Here is a 17,945-nt window from a genome sequence, read left to right on the forward strand (position 1 = left end):
TCTATCTTAATGACTGTGGACGTGCCACGCTTGCCCACCACACTGTGCCGGGTCGCTGCCTCTATCATTTCCTCCTGCTGCTCGCTCTCATCTCATGCTAGAACATTCCCTTTTCAACGGCTTTTAAGGCTGGTGACATAACCCTTTGGACACGCTAAATATAGAGAGCCTGGCTTCAAACCGTGAGTCAGAAAAGGCAGATAAATAAATAAATAAAAGGGCAATTTAGAAGAATAAAAAAAAAAAACACACTATATGGTGTAAAGAAAAGACTTTTGTTAAATAGGTTAGGTGGAGGTTTCACTTAGGTTTACCCTCCCTGGCGCGCTGGAACAAAAAAAAAAAAAAAAAAAAAATCACAGGCGGTCAAGGTGACAGTAAAGCGGACCAGATAAAGGACTGTACATGCAGATGTGCGTGTGCGCGTGTGGATGACACACTGATCATCCGCTAGACTGACGTCTCTCCGGCAGCGCGGGCAGAGGACCGCAGCCCGGCTATTTCACAGAGTTCAGTAGAGCCAAGCAGTCGACACTCTCCTGCAGAGACACGCAGAGAGAGAGAGAGACAGAGAGAGAGACAGAGAGAGAGAGAGAGATAGGGGGAAAAAAAAGAACTTCAGCAACGACACACTACGGTTTTGCAGCATGTTCCACCTTTGGCAAATTCCTTTTAATCGCTTTCTTTCAGCAACTGCTTAAGTATGCTGGTTTAAAGGTTATTTCTGATTTCTTGAACCGATTTTTTTTTTTCTGTTGGAAGCGTTCGTCTTGTGTGTGTGTGTTTTTTGTTCTTCCTCTTCCTCCGGCTGATGTACAAACGGTGTCCTCTCTAAACTGGAATGATGTGGACCTCTCATGACACTGTTGGATTTGTTTTCTTAGCCGGATTTTGTGTGCAATTCGGATTCACATTCGAAGGTAAGATTCAACACTCAACGTTCAGTCAGTTCGTCTTCAACAGCTGAGTCCTTCTTAAGGGCATTTGTCCGTCCTCGATTTTACAGTTTCGTCGTGTCTTCTTCTTCTTTTTTTTTTTTTTTTTTGCCCTACACAGTAAAAGCAGGTCGGAGAAAGTGTTAAAAGTGCGCAGCCTTGGTGGAAAAGCAAACGTGGGTGCATTTAGTGGAGAGGAAATAAAAAGGGGGGGTAAATTATTTAGGGTGAGGAGATTCGTGAGATGCAGGGAAGGCAAAAAGAAAGAAAATGTTTTGGGTTTTTTTTTTTTTTTTTAAATCGGTGTATGTGCTGCAGATAATGAGGAGAAAATGCAACTGGTGATTGTTTGAAATCAAGCCCTTGGATATTTGTTCAAATAGACAAGAAGGGGGTGGGGGGGTTATTATCCGACACCTCTCCAAAACACACTGAGTGCTGGCCGTTACATGTCCCGCAAAAAACCAGTTGTTGAAAACGAGGAGTATGTCTGGAGTAACAAGTAAAAAAGAACGACGGGAGGATTTCAGCACCACGGACAGCGCTGCGGCGCTGAACGCTGCCCTGCAGTCAGAGTCGGACTGACTGTGTATGCGAGCTTATTTTTTTTTTTTTTAAAATGTCTTCTTTCGCCCCTTTTGAGGCTAACTTCACACATTAGGAAAAAAAACCAAATCGGATCTTCAATGTGAAACCTTTCATTCTCTACGTTGCGCGAAACTTCACATGCACAGGAACACTCTTTAGCGCCTCCTGTGATGTCGCCTTCAGCTTCCCCCCACCAAAAAAAGCTTTTTCTTTTCCTGGCATTTAAGTCTAGTTTCTGTGATAAGGGAGAAAAAAAATATGTGGGGGGCATTGGTGCAGAAGTGTGCGTTATGTAAATAGCACCCCCCACCCCACCTCGATAAAGACACGTTAGTATCTGTGGCATCAGTGGGTGAGTGAGTGGGTGGGTGGGTGTGGGGAGTTGCGGGGTGTAGGTGATTTTGGGGGACCGTCCGCCATATCCTTATTAAAACAAAAGAGCGCGTTCAGTCACACGCGTGGCGCCGGAATAGCCCGCGTGGCTGCACGAGCGAATGCGCTCAAGAGCCGACTGTGCGGCCACGAAGTCGATCATTAAAGCGATAATACCTTCCACCCCTTACGTGTTACCCTTCCCTCCTTTCATTTTTTTTTTCTCATCCCTGCAGGACGATTTACGGATCTGCCCTCGAATATGACGGTTAAAGAGGGTCAAAACATAGAAATGGCGTGCGCCTTCCAGAGCGGGACCTCATCCGTGTATTTGGAGATCCAGTGGTGGTTCGTAAAAACGCCGGAACCCATTGACAGTGAGGAGGACGTCGATGCAGAGGAGGTACAAAAAAAAAAAAAAAAAAAAAAAAAGATTCCCAAACTGTGGCAGTTTTGTTTCAAGCACACCCACTCAAAAAAAGGGACATCCAATAAGTTCCGCGCTATTACGCACAAACACCCTGTGCGGTCAAACCTCTTCATCATCATCATCATCATCGGACTCACGTAGGAGCCCTGACACAAAATCGAAGATGGCAAAAAAAAGAAATGTTGGGCTTAAAGTTACTTGAAGAATTACTTGAAAAATAACCTTAACATATAATTTGAGTTTTAAACTATTTCTACAGGAATCAGAATAAACATATTTGATAAAAACACAATATTTTATGTACCTGTATTTGGTACTGGGTCGTCCCCCCCCCCCCCCCCCCCCCTTCAAATTGATAATTTTACTGCAAACTGAAAAAAGGAGGAGCAAAAAGGAAGAATCATTAATCAACAACTACTGTGGGGAAGAAAAGAAAATGTGGGGGGAGAAAAAAAGAGTCGTGCTTCTGGATATTAATTACATCATAAATGAAATAAATGAGCCTGATTATTCATGAATAGATATAACACAGGGCAAATCAATATGCAAAGCGAATTCTGCTGTGTTGCCTTGAAGGTGTCTTGGATGAGCCATTTTATTTTTTTTTTTTGAGCTGCTTGTTGTGATTTTTTTTTTTTTTCTGATCCAAAAGCTTGAACGCTTTAAAGAATGAATGTTTATTTTTTTGTGCCAGATGTGACCAGCTTACGTATTGTGTACCGGTTATAGCTGGGTGACAGGAATGAGGATGAGGATCAGTCGTGAAAGTGATATGGTGTGTGTGTGTGTGTGTGTGTGATCGGCGTTGACTCATTTATTGCTGCTTCTCTCTAATCGTGTGGCTGTGATGTGGGTTTGTTCTCACACGACATTGAAGTTCTGAAGTGGCCTGTTGAGGCAGGTATGAAATGGTTTCTTATCGCACAGGTTTGCTTGCTCGCTCTCTCTCTCTCTCTCTCTCTCTCTCTCTCTGTACGCGTGTTTATCCGACAGTTACTTAAAAAAGAGTCAATATTGCTGAAGCGATGGTGGTGGGGAGCAGCTGTCGATCTGAAAACATTCAAATGAAACGATCATGACATCTCTGAGTGCAGTACATATATATATATATATATTTTTCTTTTAAGTAGCAGCCAGGTGCAAGAGAAACAGTTTAGTGAGACTACAGATCTCTGAGTGCACTTCCGACTGAAGAGCAGACTCACAATGGGAGGACAGGAAGTGGCGCTGCATGCGGGGCGAGGGGTTAGGGCGATTCCCGGGGCCCTTGATTCATAAGGGTATGGGTATGTTACCTAGGGGCCCATTGTCATATCCTTCCGTGGGCGAGTAAAAATACATACATATATTTAATCACCTGTCAGTGGGGCAGTGGTGGCTTCAGGTTTCAGGTTCGAGTCCACCAGATGCCAAGTGACCAGTGAGGTGCCCTAAGAACGGCACCATCCCCACACACTGCTCCCCGGGGCGCTTAAAGCAGAGGTCACATTTCGTTGTGTGCAGTGTCACAATGACAAGAAGTTCACATTCCAGCTTTCCACTTTCCATACATGAAAAAAAAAAAAAAAAAAAAAAATAGTATTTTATATTGAGGCCTAATAGACCAAGGATTAGTTAGCTAAATAGTACACTGTAATTTATATTTTAAAGTCATTATATATGTAGTAGTTTGTAATACTCAAGAACCATTGGTGTGTATTGCAATATCCGGCATTTGCACTTAGCATTAGCGCAGTCAAAAAAAATTAGTTTTGTCGTGAGCCCCTTACCGGATTTAAATACTATTGCGAACCTGATAGTTTGTATTTTCTACTGCCACCTAGTGACAGGAGGGTTGTTTATCGTTCAAGCATAACAGAAGCAGCAACCTTCGGTCGAGCGTGCCATATTCCATTCCATTGGAAGCCCCCATCCCCAAATGAGTTACTGAGCGGGAAGAGATGATTAAAGATGTTTATTATAAAGAAAACCCAAGAGCAAAATTACAACTTAAACATTTTAAATATCTACCACAAAATATTGTACTTGTTTGTAATTGAAAATCCTTTATGGTACTGTAACTACATTAGAAGTTTCCAAAAAAACTAAATTTACCACATATACCTAAACATATAACACATACAGTATATGCACATATGAATATATAATGTGGAGTCTGTGATGGTTTTTTCTTTTATCCTTTAGTAAAAGGGACTTGATGTCCAAAAAAAAAAAAAAAGCCTCACGCGTCTGTTACAAAAAAAAAAAAGCCTCACGTGTCTGTTATGTTATGTGTCCAGCCTTAAAACATCAAGTGGACGAATGTGACCCGTCTGTAACGAAATCTAACAACAGCTACTTAGGATAATCACAACCACTGGACGGCATTTCCAGAGTTCACCTGAAGAACGCCGCAACAGTCGGCAAACTGCTGCGTTAGGAGTCCTTGTTTCGAATCATTAGAATTCATGAATCGGTTATTAGCGCTCCGCGCCGAACTGCTGAGTCTTTAAGTCTTTAGCTGCATCTCGAGGTAAGTGCGGGGTAAATGGATGAGGACGTTTTGTTAAAGGGATGTCACCAAACATTACTGCGCCTTATATCTGCCGTCATGGGTAAAAGTGTAAGTTAAGTAAAAAGAAAATTTTGTTGTCCTCGCTCGAACACGAAAACCACAGTGTGCTGACGATTACGGTAGAGTCAGGATTCTCTATGTACTAAACCCTTAGTGGTCGTTAATATACATTATATTAATGAATTATTAGCCATATTCATTTAAATGACAGATTACATTTTAAAGCTTTTAAATGTACTGATATTTTATTCAACTCTATTGGTCGAACATGGATCATCTCCGTCCTCCAAAGGCATCTTTATTGACAACCAGTTATATAATTGGATGTTAACCAGAGAAAGAGGTAGTGGCATTCTGTAAATTCCCGGAAGCAGTGCTACGACGAGACACGGCGACTCGGGACGCATCCAATTTTGACAGCATAATATCTGCCAGTGAAGGAAAGCAGAATTAAAGACTGTCGCTGTGTAAAACAACTGACAATAAGAAAAAAAAAAAGAAAAAGCTGTGCCCTGGACATTGCTTCACTTTAATGGCCGACTGATAAATTCTGTGTCTCTGGTGGTTTCTCTTTGATAACTGCCATAAAGATGCCGATAGAGAAAAAATAAGTTTTGTTTTTTTTTCCAAGAAAAGTGTCAAGTCATAACACAATTATCATTAAGTGTGGGCATTGTGGAAGCAGGCAGGACCTAAATGCGACACCAGGGAGAATTTCTTCAGGTGTAGCTGCTTTTATTAACAAACTGCGAATTAACCAAACAGGACAAGGCAAAAACTACCTGATTGGCCCTTACTTCACCAACCAGCTTCAGTTTAGGTCAGGTCTTTGAAAACAAATGACAAATAAACTCCATGGTGCAATAATCAGCTATGAGCAACACTTCTAAATATACTGAGAGAATATGACTAATGTTGTGTAGTTGTGTGTTCTGTTGGTCTGTTAGCCTCTATGATCTCAGTGAAGTGTACATTTAACCCAGGACAGAACCGTTCTCTCTGTGTTTTGTCTTTCAGCTTCTCCGCTTTCCGGGTTTGTGCCGTTTCACTGTCACACCGCCCTGATTTACATGAAATGAATGCAGACTTTGCTAATGTGATCAGTAACACCTGGTTGTTCTCACAGAGACGTGTCGCAGTAACGGCTGTGAAAAGGAATAATTAGTAAGAGCTTCATGTTTCATTAGTTTTACACGTGCAAACAAACGTGCGATCAGGAGTCACCCTCAGTGTGGGGAGGCTGCTTAGCTCGTTTTCAGGCTAGCCATTTACAATTCAATTCTTTTCTGCCATGCCCCCCCTTGTGGACAGAAGTTTTTTCACCCACTCTCACCTTCTCGAATTGAAATACTATTGAGCGCCTGGTATGAGTTCCTGGCAACTGCATACTGTCCCCCTGATTATTAAAATAGATTAATAAAATGAGCTGCAATGCTGCCATCTAGTGGCGTTCACTTTCACATACAGTCGTTTTTTCCCAAAACTAGTCTACGTCATTTGGCGAAACCCAGGCATTGCTTTGTCTGGTTTTCATTTTCAGAGGAAAAAAATGATAACGATTCTTACAGATATTACATTTATGCCAATTATGCCAATAACGGGCCGATAATTTCGGTCTGCCGATATAATTGGACAAAGGGCCCGCATCTGCCCACCAGTCGCCCGTGCCTGTTATAGACTAAACTTGTTGTTTGTGCAGTTTTTTTCTTTATTTACAAAGGTCTAAAGTTGAGTAAGACAGTGGTCTTTTATGGTGTTATTCAGTACTCAGTGCTGTATCAACTTTTGTATCTCTTTTTCAAACATCCCAGTTTGTATGTAATACAACAGGCTATAATACAACCGATTATAGCGGAGTCACAAGCGTCCAAAGAAACGGCAGGTTCAGCACTGCAGCACGTCCCGGGAGACAGTGTGGACTACAGGTGCAAACCGTGGAAAGATGAGTCTGCGATTGTTGCCGTTAAACAGAATCACAACGTTATTACCATGTGGTTTGGGAACGACACTCCGGTCCGTTTTTATACGTTATTGTTAACGTGCATTAGGAGCTTGTACTTCTATTGGGAAGGTAGTGTAAACAACAAAATGGTGTGAGCGTCTGAAATGTAAAAAAGATAAGTAAATAATAATAACGTAAAAATGGTTAAATATTTATTAGCTGTTAAAAATATTTTTTCAGATCCACATTACTCTGCAAGTGTCTGTCTCTCACTTTCTCCCTAAAAAAAAAATTTAAAATATCATATTTTGATTTCATGACAATTTTTACAGTAGTTACACATGCAAATACACGCTTTTTATTCAATTGACAGCATGAGCAAAAAGCAAAGTTTTCTTCAGCCGAAAATTATTTTTATAAAAACATTTATAAATTGGAGGTTCTCTTTTCAGTTTATCAACCTTTTAAATAAAGTGCTCTGTGTGTGAGGTCTGTCTGTCTCCTTTCCCTCCTGCCTGATTTTCCAAGTTAATCAGTGTCATCACACTCACCTGTGTCCTGTGGTTCTCTGTTAATCAGTCTCACTCGTGTCACCTGGTGCCCTGGGTATAAATACCTCTCTCCCTCACTCAGTCTTTGTTGGGTTTGTGTGCTGTTGGGTTTGTGTGCTCAATTTGCATTGTTTTTATGCTCGTACTTTGTGGTCATAGTCTGTGTTCCTGCCTGGTCTTATATGCAGTTTTTGGACAAATCTATATTTTAATTGTTCCAACAAAATCCTTGTATCTGAGCTTTGTCTCTGGACTGCTGCAAGTGTGTTCTACCTGCTTCTTTGTGTCACAAAATGTAAAACTGACTGGAATGGGGATCTAAATGAAAATCGGTTCCCATGGGCCCAACTTCCTGTCAAATTAAAGCTTAATATTGAATCAATCAATCAATAGCTCTGCATAAACTGTGATGCTCAACTGAGTAGTTTTACTTAGCTTTGAGTTGTTAGCTATTGTTAGATTCTTTGAACTTGAACTTGTAAGACTGGATTATGCTGTGTTCACTATTGGATTGGATTTGTCATTTTGACTGATGTCACTATGGCTCGCCCAATAGTTAGCCTTACTGTTACATGTGTTACAGAAAGTAAGCGGGGCATTGCTTACTATATTCTCTTCAAAGCTAACAACACGTTTGCTTCAGCTAGTGATTGCTAGCTTTCTCATTGCTGAATATGTCCCAGTGAAATCTACTCCTGACTGGATTCCAAAACAAACATCAGATTGTGAAAGACAAAAATGACGAGAAAAAAAAAATCATTTCATTTAAGTATCTGGTGTCAACGACAAGGCATGGACTATGAACATGGGACAAAACATGTTGCGTGCGAGAGAGAGGTTAGCTCCACACAACAGGAACAGGAAACAGACATACCTAGCATGTACTGATTCTCTAGAAAATGACCCTGCAGTGCTAGGCCGCATGGTGATTTTTGAGTTACGTCAGGTGCCATATCTAACACAACACAACCCCACATGTGGAGACTTCCTGGTGGCAGTTTAGAGTATTACCACCACACACGTCTAGCCCCCAAATTCCAAATGAAAAGTGAACTATCTAAATATTTGTGCATATATCACAAGCTCTAAACCATTAGCAAGTAGCTAATAGGAAAACACTGTGGTTGTGACTTCATGCTAGTCTTGTCCTGCTAATTGTTAATAATACTGAGATACTGATGTTCCTCTTTTCACACTTCAAATCCTGTTTTTAGTCTGTAGAGTTGAATAGGATTCAGTCCTTGGTTTGTTCCTTATTTGTTTTTCTCCACTAATCCAGCTACAGCTGTTTGCTCGGCGATCAAAATCTTTACCTTCCTGTCTGGTGTTAATTGTATTTGCGGTGGGATTAAATCTAGATAACGAAGATTAAAAATAAATGCAACATTTGATAGGTTGGTAATGTATTTGTCAATGTGATATGAAGGGGGGGGGGACACACGGGTGTAGCATTAGCTGAAAGATGCTAGAGACGAGACGTTAGCGCAGACATCAGGTGGAATTGAAACCACATTCCCTCTCTTATATAGACTTCTGGACCTGACCTGATATAATTTAACGACATAAATCTTTTCCCTGGGCTCACTAACAAATTAGGCGGCATGCAAGGCCTTATGGCCCAGAATACAAATGTGAGCGCTGCATAAGACACCTGGCTTTGCTGCACTTTGACCAAAATGCACTCAACCACGGCGAGCTTTACGTATCCTTGGGTCAGTTTGAAATTCTGCTGGGTGCGAAGCATGAAAGCATAAAATCCTTTGGCTGTCTCGCTCTCTATATGACCTTACTGTCTGCTTTTTCTAACCCCCCCCCCCCCCCCCACCCTCTCCCTCAACAATTGACTACAGCTCAGACAGCCTCTGCTTACACTCGCACTCATAAAATGCAGGCCGGACTCAATACGATGCACCAGGCGCGACTTGGAAAAACTGCTCCCAGCAGCTCCCGTCGCCCCGCTATGCACACGCACATCTGTAATGATTGTAACGGCTTTTAAATGGTTTGCAGCAAACATGAGTTCTCCGCAGGAGGCTGCGGCGTGTGACTGTGTGTTTGTGTGCATGCACGTGTGTGTGTGTGTGTGTGTGTGAGAGAGAGCAAGGGGGTAAAAGTGAGCTATAGAGAGGGAGAAAAAGGGGAGAGCCATGCACTCAAGAAAGACAGTGTTCATCTTCATCTCCTGGATGGTGCACTGCTCAGTTAGGCTCCACTACAGTCATCAGCCATGGGAAGGAGGCGTCCTTTGAAATGGCTCACAAGGAGCTGCATTATTGAGCTTTTCCTTTGATACGCCATCCGCCGCCAATGTCACTTCCTCCAGTATCTGCACTGTTGAAATAATACAGCCCCTTTCCCTGAATTTAAATCTTGAAAGGGATAGTCTAAGAGGGTTTGAAGAGTAAACTATACCAGCCACTCAGACATATTTACAGCCTACATTAATGCGCTCGTCACTGAGAAACAGCCGGTGTCTAAAGGGTACAAGTTTAGTGAAACACGGCCGTCACCAGATATAATGGGATAAGGGCTGTAGGCAGTGATGACCAAAACCAGACACCGCCCTTCTAACGTCTGAGGTTCGTGTAAAAAACCAAGCAGAAACTGGCTGACAGTTAAAAAAATAAAAGAGCTCTGCAAAATGCACTGAGCTATCTTTGATGATAATGTAAGTCCGTATTAGTGACACATTGATTAATCTAAATAGAAACACATTTTGAAAAATGCGTGGAAGATGAATTGATTTTTAACGGCCTGTCTACGATATAGCAAACAACCGTGAATGTTATTTGGTCATTTTTCAAAACACAACTCGTTAATTACAGTAATAACTGTCTAAAACAATACACAAAATGTGTTTTATGCCCATTTTGTCCTAAACCGAAAAACATGTAATCTGCTGTCAAAAACAATTAAAAAAATAAAAAGATTCTCGCTAATGCTATTTTGGGAGCCTAAGCATGGCAAGGTCTGTTGTCGTATATCTTTATACTGTGTACGTGTGTCATTTGTGTATAATATACACATGGTGTAATTCACTTACCATTGGTTATTTCCAATACATTGTTTGTATTCACCTGCGGCGACACAGTGAATTTTGTGCCCAATGATTGACAGCTCTGTTGTCACAGAGAATGACTGAAGGGCTCAGCCAAATATTATGACAACACCGATACAAAGATGGATGACCACTCTGCACTATATTGACAAATCTGAATATGGTGCCTTCGCTTTTGAATCTTTTTTTTTAAAAATTTCAAGCATTTGTTTTTCTACTTCTCTGTATGTTATGAGTACCTTTCCAAATACTGTTGGAGTATATGTGTCTCTTCAGTGCATACTAGACAATGTATGTGTAAGTGCACTCTACAAAGTTATTTGTGTTACATACTGCAGTAACTCCCTACTTTTATAAGTATTTGTAATTCAGCAACTAACTCTCTCATTTGCTGAAGGAATGCGCAGTTATGAGTAATTAATGTTGATTGGAGCATCGTTTTGATGGTGTTGATTCACACGGGATTATCGAATACTCTCAAAAATGATCAATTATAAGTGAATGACAAAATGCGCCTTTCTGTGATTTCTTATGGAAAAACATGATTCGAGGTACGAGCACCTTGAGTTACTTCGAGATACGAGCACCTTGAGTTACGAACTCGGTCCGGGAACGGATTATGCTCGTCTCTCGAGTTTCCACTGTATTGGCATAGAAAAAAATTGCCAAAAAAAAAAAAAATATATATATTCATACTATACTGTATCAAAAGTTTTGGTATCACCCAATTACAATTAATTTAAAATAAATAATTCGTTTTTATGGTAGCTTGACCAACATCTGTAGAGTTTGTAGCTGTATCTAATATTACATAAAATCAGAGACTTTATTCATCCCACATCAGGTACGTATATTCAGTTGTTACAGCAGCAGGATAGACACGTAGTAGTAACAGAAACGGCAGGGTAAGTACAATATTTACAAGGTGTATATCAGTAAAGTGACTGTTTCAAGCAAGGAATACGGTGACTAAAGTTATAGTGCACATAGAAAGAGAAGAAAACAATTTACAGTCCATGCATGGACATTTCGAGGTTTGGTATCTAAGTACAATATAAAAAAAAAAAATTATACGTACTGTACTGTATCAAAAGTTTTGGTATCGCCCAATTACAATTAATTTAAAATAAATAATTCGTTTTTATGGTAGCTTGACCAACATCTGTAGAGTTTGTAGCTGTATCTAATATTACATAAAATCAGAGACTTTATTCATCCCACATCAGGTACGTATATTCAGTTGTTACAGCAGCAGGATAGACACGTAGTAGTAACAGAAACAGCAGGGTAAGTACAATATTTACAAGGTGTATATCAGTAAAGTGACTGTTTCAAGCAAGGAATATGGTGACTAAAGTTATAGTGCACATAGAGAATACATATAGAAAACAATTCACAGTCCATGCATGGACATTTTGAGGTTTGGTATCTAAGTACAATAGGAGTGGAGAAATTGTAATCTGTTGGTAGACTATAAAAAAATTATATAATATAGCTGTGAATTGACTAGTCTGACGGCTGTTGTGAGAAAAGACATCTGAGAGCCCTCAGTTCGACATTAAAGTTGCCGCAGCCTGCTGCTTGAAAGAGCTGCGCGGCTAAGATCCTCCTCTCTCTCTCCCACTTCTAGTGTCTTTAAGGGACAGTTCACGACCGAGCTGGTTCTCCTAACCAGCTTCTCCAGGCCATTTCTGTCCCGAGTAGTTAAACCACTCCCCAAAAAGATGATGGCGTAGAATAGTGCAAATGCCGCCACAATGTCATAAAACGTTCTGAGGAGTGTCCTGCACACGCTGTAGGACCTCAGTCTCCTCAGTAGATAGAGATGACTTTGTAAAGGACACTGTTTGTAGTCCAGTCCAATTTATTCTTCAACTAAATTGAAGGTATTTGTAGTCCTCGAAGTTCTCTTTGTCATTGCCCTGAATGTTTATTGGTATATGGTGGGAGATTTTCCTATGGAAATCAATCACCATCTTCGGTGGTGTTGATGTGAAGGCATTCCACTTCACAGAGTCAATGAACACTGATATGGATTCCTTATCGTTCCCATGAGATGCAGACCCCAAAATGGCTGAATCGTCTGAGAACTTCTGTAAGTGACAGTTGCCCGTACGGTCTTTGAAGTCCGCAGTAGTATACAGGGCAAGAACAGTTCCTTGCGGCGCCCCCGTGCTGGAGACTACCACATCAGACGCACCGTTCAGAAGCTTCACAAACTGTGGTCTGCGGGTAGAGGTAGTTGCGTCTTGTCAGTTTGTTACTTTTATACACTTGCTATTTCACTTGCTATCCACCGCTGTTATTTCTGGTAACTGACTGTAGAAACAAAAGCTGCTGCAGCTGGTAATAAATAATGCTTCTTAATTAGTGTGGAAAAACAAAGGAATATTCTTGTTGGAATTTCAAATATATTTATTTTCGCTTCCTCCAGATTTTAATTTTTTTTTTCTTTTTTGATCAGTTTGCATATTGATAAATCCTAGCGTCTTTAGCATGTCATCTTTATTCATATGCCGAGGAAGAAAGGATGGGAGGAGAGGAAGGAGGGATGGGATAAACAGATGCAAGGGGAGTATACGGGAGGTATGATCCCAATACCTCTTGGGAACTATCTATACGAGGTTGTCACATAAATGCATAAGATAATCCTTATTCACTCTCCCCTGTGTATTTACAGTACGAAACTCGGTATGTCTTCCTTTATCTTGTGGAAGACAGCCTCGAAATAGTGTTTACTAGTGTGTTACCAAGTCAAATGTCCAACTGGTTTAAAAAGTGTACGGTTTTTGGACCTTATAGAACCATAGAGCGTTGGAAAATTGCTGTGAATCAACGTCATTTCTTTAATTATACTTGGAGCAACAAATCACGGTCAACATTCTCAATAACAAGAAGAAAAAAAAAAGATTCAAATTATTTTTGAATTACGAAGGAATGTATTTACCAGCAGCTGCTTTTGTAATCCGTCACACTCCTTTCGGCTGCTTTTAATCAGCAGCAGATAATGAGCGGTGATGGCAGAAAAAAGGCCTTATACACCTCACAGTGGGATAGGAAATTAAACATGGATTAGAGAGATGGTTTATCTTTAGTGTTTGATAGTGAGTCCAGATTAAAATACATGGGTAATTCAGGAGATATATTCGAGCCTGCGTCAACACCTGGGTAATCTGCCGATGTGGTCTGGTCTTTTGTTACTGGTGTGTGTTGGTGAGGATTACCTTAAAATGGAACCGGCAGCGTTGGTATTTGTATTGAAATGATCAGCACTTCGGTTTCAATCTTGACACCGATTTGATTTTTATTGACCGCTGAGCGAAATAAGTATGTCCCTTATATGACCACATACATTCACGAACACAGCCTTCCTAACACAGAATGAACTAGCCATCCTCCACCCTCACATTCCTCCCCCACTTCCCCTTCTCTCTCAGCAGCAAGATGCCCGACTACGGCCCATATTGCATCTATCCGCTTATGCAGATGATCTGTAGCTGATTAATAGTGAAACATGACGGGTCAACTCGTGTCAGCGATTTTTTTTTTCCCCCATAACAGCTGCAGATCATTAATCAGCTGATCTTTTCCTAGCTATGTGTGATAAATATACCGTGTTTGATTCATAAATTAATATATATGAAACATTTTCAGACCCGGGACATCTGCCGATACCGATAATGATACTGCAAGTTGGAGTACACTGTATGTCGATACTGATATCAATCCGATACCCGCTATTGTCCTCCAATGCCGCAGACTGCCGTTGGAATAGATGAATCAATTTTACATTGATTCCTTTGGGGGAAAATTGTTTCAGTTTTCAAACCTTTTGGTTCACGAACTGCCTTCAGGAACGAATTACGTTCAAAAACCCAGGTTCTAATGTATGTGGCTTGGAGGTATCTGCACATATTCCTTCTCTGTTTTTTTTTTTTTTTTTTTTTGACTCTCTATGCTTTTTCTTAAATTATTATCCTGTATTAAAAATTCATTTTATGGTAACGAAACACCAAGGTTTTATATGAAAGTGCATACACAATCAGTGTGTGATTTAATTGTTGCAACAATGTATGGAAGGAAATCATTAACATAGAATAAAGATAGAATAAAGATATCACAGTTTAATAGGCCAGGACTCTGCGCTACTTATTAACTTTGTGTGTGTGTTTGTATATATATATATATATATGAATAAAAAACACAGAAGTACATCGACTCGTGTCATTAATTATGTGACTCGCTGGTGAGTGCAATTCCTGACCAGTTGTGATGGTGCAGAGCCCTAATGAGTGCATTGTTGTTTGTATGTCACTCACGTAGCAGGGGTATGAGCATGCATAATCATGAGCTCGCAACATTGGGGCCGCCTCACACTTTCCCAGTGATCAGCAGCTGAGTGTGTTTTTTCACATTAAGAACCTAACGTGGTGCCAAAAAAGCAAAAAAACGGCAGGGAGATGGATAAGTAGAGGTAGAGTGACAGGACAAAAGCTGTGTTTTTAGACAGAAAAGAAAAAGAAAACTACTTATAAAAGTTGCAAAATGCTTTTAACATTTGTAGGTGTCTTAATGCATGTTTGGTGAGAAATGCTGCACTTAAAATTCTGGTTGTGCTATTGCATAATAATAACAAGCCATCCGCACTCTAAAACACACACACTAATAAATGTAAAGATAATGTGTTCTTATACCCAAGTCATTTTATTACAGATAACCACAGATGTAGGTCATCATTAGTCCAAAAACCTTACAACTAAGCCCACAGCTAGTCAACACTGACCTAATTTAGTGGCTTTGAGTCATCTTCTTAGTGTGTCCTTAACTCTTTTTTTTTTGTCCTCCATTTTTTTAAATAGAAAATTAAATACAAATTTAAGTATTGAATGGAACACAGTTTTTAAGTTGGGATACTGAAACTCGGGGATAAAGCTACAAATACTTGTATTATCTGGACACTTGATTAATGAATTAATGGACGCGTCAAACACGTCAACGCGGCCTGGAGTGGCCTTCAAGTGTTTTTGATTCCACATATGAACTAATGCACTCTCTACCTTCGATCGGCTTGTGCCAATATTTTATCATGACTTAACAAATAATCATATTAGCAGCTACATCAGAGGTGTCAAACTCACTTTGGTTCAGGGGCTGCATGCAACCTAACCAGATGTCAAGTGGTCCGGACCACAATCATGACATAATTACCTATAAATAACAATAGGTCCATGTTTTTCCCCATTTGTTTTCATGCAAAGAAATACAAGGTAAGTATATTAGGTAAATCTTAATTGTTAGTGATTATAATTTTTTTTATCACTTATAATGAAGGTAATTTTACAAAACATTTCTTGAACATGAAGTGCTTGTGTATTTTTTTTTTTAAATTTATTTATAAAAATTAGCCGGATTGAAACCCCAAGTGGGCCAGTTTTGGCACACGGGCCGTATATTTGACACCCCTGAGCTTATATGATCATAGGATTACTAGTCATTAGTCATAGAAGATGAAACTGTCACAATGCCAAGAGTGAAAAGGTGAGATACAAACATCTCACTGGGAACTGATCGAACAACTAATTTATGTGCTGTCTCCATTAGCAAAACCTACAAAAGTATTGAATGTTTCAAAAATAGTTACATCGAGAGCAACTGGACGGAGTAGGTTTCTTGAAGACGTTTCACCTCTCATCCAAGAGGCTTCTTCAGTTTTGACTGACTACTGGGAAATTCTGGTATTTATTGAATGGATTAGTAATGTCTGTGTAGTTCCTCCACTGTTACTTGTTAGCTAGACATTCTCAATGCCCTAGTGGTCGTCTTGAAATACAATAGGCTACATCATTTTAGTTCCGATTACATCATTGTGGAAGTCAATTTTTCTTACATTATTTGTACAGCCCAAATCCACAAAACACATTGGCCTCGATTTTTCCACAGTTTTGAATGAGGTATGTGTCACATAGCAATTGGTGGAAAAAGGAGCCTGTTACCTGGAAAGTGGTTTAGCTTTTTAAACAAATACTTTATATGTACTAGGGTTTGGGACATTATATACTGTATATAATGAAAGGATCACTGCATTGTCGGAAGAAGTTATCGCCACAAAGAGTTAGATAATTTGTTTCAGCTTCCATGACTCATCGCCCATGCTGCTTTTCCCCGAGGAGCTTGGATATAATACAGCCGATTTTTTATTAGATAGTATGATTAATTTCCCTCACGGCTTGACTAAAGGTAGGAGAGTTAGGGTCCCCTCTCCTACCTTTAATCAGATGTAGCTAATTACATGTCAGGCAGTAGAGGAAGAAGTCAACAAAGATGGGATTTTTTTTTTTTTTTTAGTATTTGGTTACAGTTTAGCTATTAATGAGTGTTTTGGACTGTAGCAATTACAGAACATGAGGTCAAATGGTTACCGAGTCAAAGTACAATGAACACGTTTTGTTGCCAGAGAAACAGCTTTAACCCAAAACACAGCAGTGTGTGTGTGTATGTGATTATGCTTGTGTACTTGTGAAATATAATTATTTTTGCATTTACTATGTAAAACAGCTGGAGCTGCTGACTGATTAATTGATCGGTTGGTTGATTAATTGATTGATTAATGCCAACTTATTGCTTAACTTAATGAATTAATAAATATAATCACATGGAAACAGTCTATTTTGATCACAAATACATATATACAAGAAATAAACATATTGTGTAATCTTCACAATCACATTAATTGTTGCTGAAGATGTGTCAATATCTTTATTTTTTTCATGTCCGATACCAAAAGTGCAACTTGGGTGTCTGCCGATACCAATATTGATCCGGTATCCACGAGCATGCAGCGGCCTACGGCGACAGTGTTCCAGTTTTAAAGCAAATCACATTGGACTGAGCCAATATTCATACCCCCTAATATTTGGTTTTTGCCAATATTATGTTCGGCAGTACCTTCTCACATTAACTACTTTAACTAACATTGTATGTTTAATTGAACTAATACGTGGTCAAACATAATAATAAATAATTCTAAAAAAAATGTCAGCGACGCACCTCTATTCTACACGCACTTTAAGGGGCCTCCTTTTAACACAATGTCAACCTAATGTGGTAATCACTGCCTTTTCAAACTCTTTCTCCCATCATCTCCACAAGAGCTTGTTTCATATTCAGTTTTTCGGATACAGATGTGGGTATAATAGCCTCCCATCACCCACCATTGTGAGGCATCGGTTGTAATTACATGTCTGTGTGATTCTAAAAGCAAGTATCAGCTTCATTGTTATAACCAACACCCTGTGAGTGTTAACAGCGTTTTGTTTTGTTTTTTTTTTCTTTTATGTAGCCACCTGGAGATTTTTTTTTAGTGCTGCAAGAAAATACAGTGTGAAAATTAAATAGAGTAATATCATAATAAGGCTGCTTCCGTAGGGAATAACCTTTAGCTGGTCTGCAGTTAGAAAATGCTGTTCATTGTATGTGCTGAAATTGGAATAAAACAGGTCATGGCTTAAGCTTGCA

The 17,945-nt window shown here is 39.8% G+C and overlaps 1 protein-coding gene across 1 annotated transcript in view; it reads left to right on the forward strand.

Moving 5' to 3' along the window:
- Nucleotides 1-353: 353 nt before the first annotated feature.
- vstm2a (V-set and transmembrane domain containing 2A) overlaps nt 354-17,945 on the forward strand; it is a 57,476-nt gene continuing 39,884 nt past the window's right edge. Inside the window, exons 1-2 of the mRNA XM_008307389.3 lie at nt 354-920; nt 2,132-2,298. Coding sequence (XP_008305611.1) covers nt 842-920; nt 2,132-2,298 — 246 coding nt within the window. The 5' untranslated portion in view covers nt 354-841. The remainder of the gene's footprint in view (nt 921-2,131; nt 2,299-17,945) is intronic.

Source organism: Cynoglossus semilaevis, chromosome 3 (genome assembly GCF_000523025.1).
Source record: "Cynoglossus semilaevis isolate Cse_v1.0 chromosome 3, Cse_v1.0, whole genome shotgun sequence".
Classification (NCBI taxonomy): Eukaryota; Metazoa; Chordata; class Actinopteri; order Pleuronectiformes; family Cynoglossidae; genus Cynoglossus; species Cynoglossus semilaevis.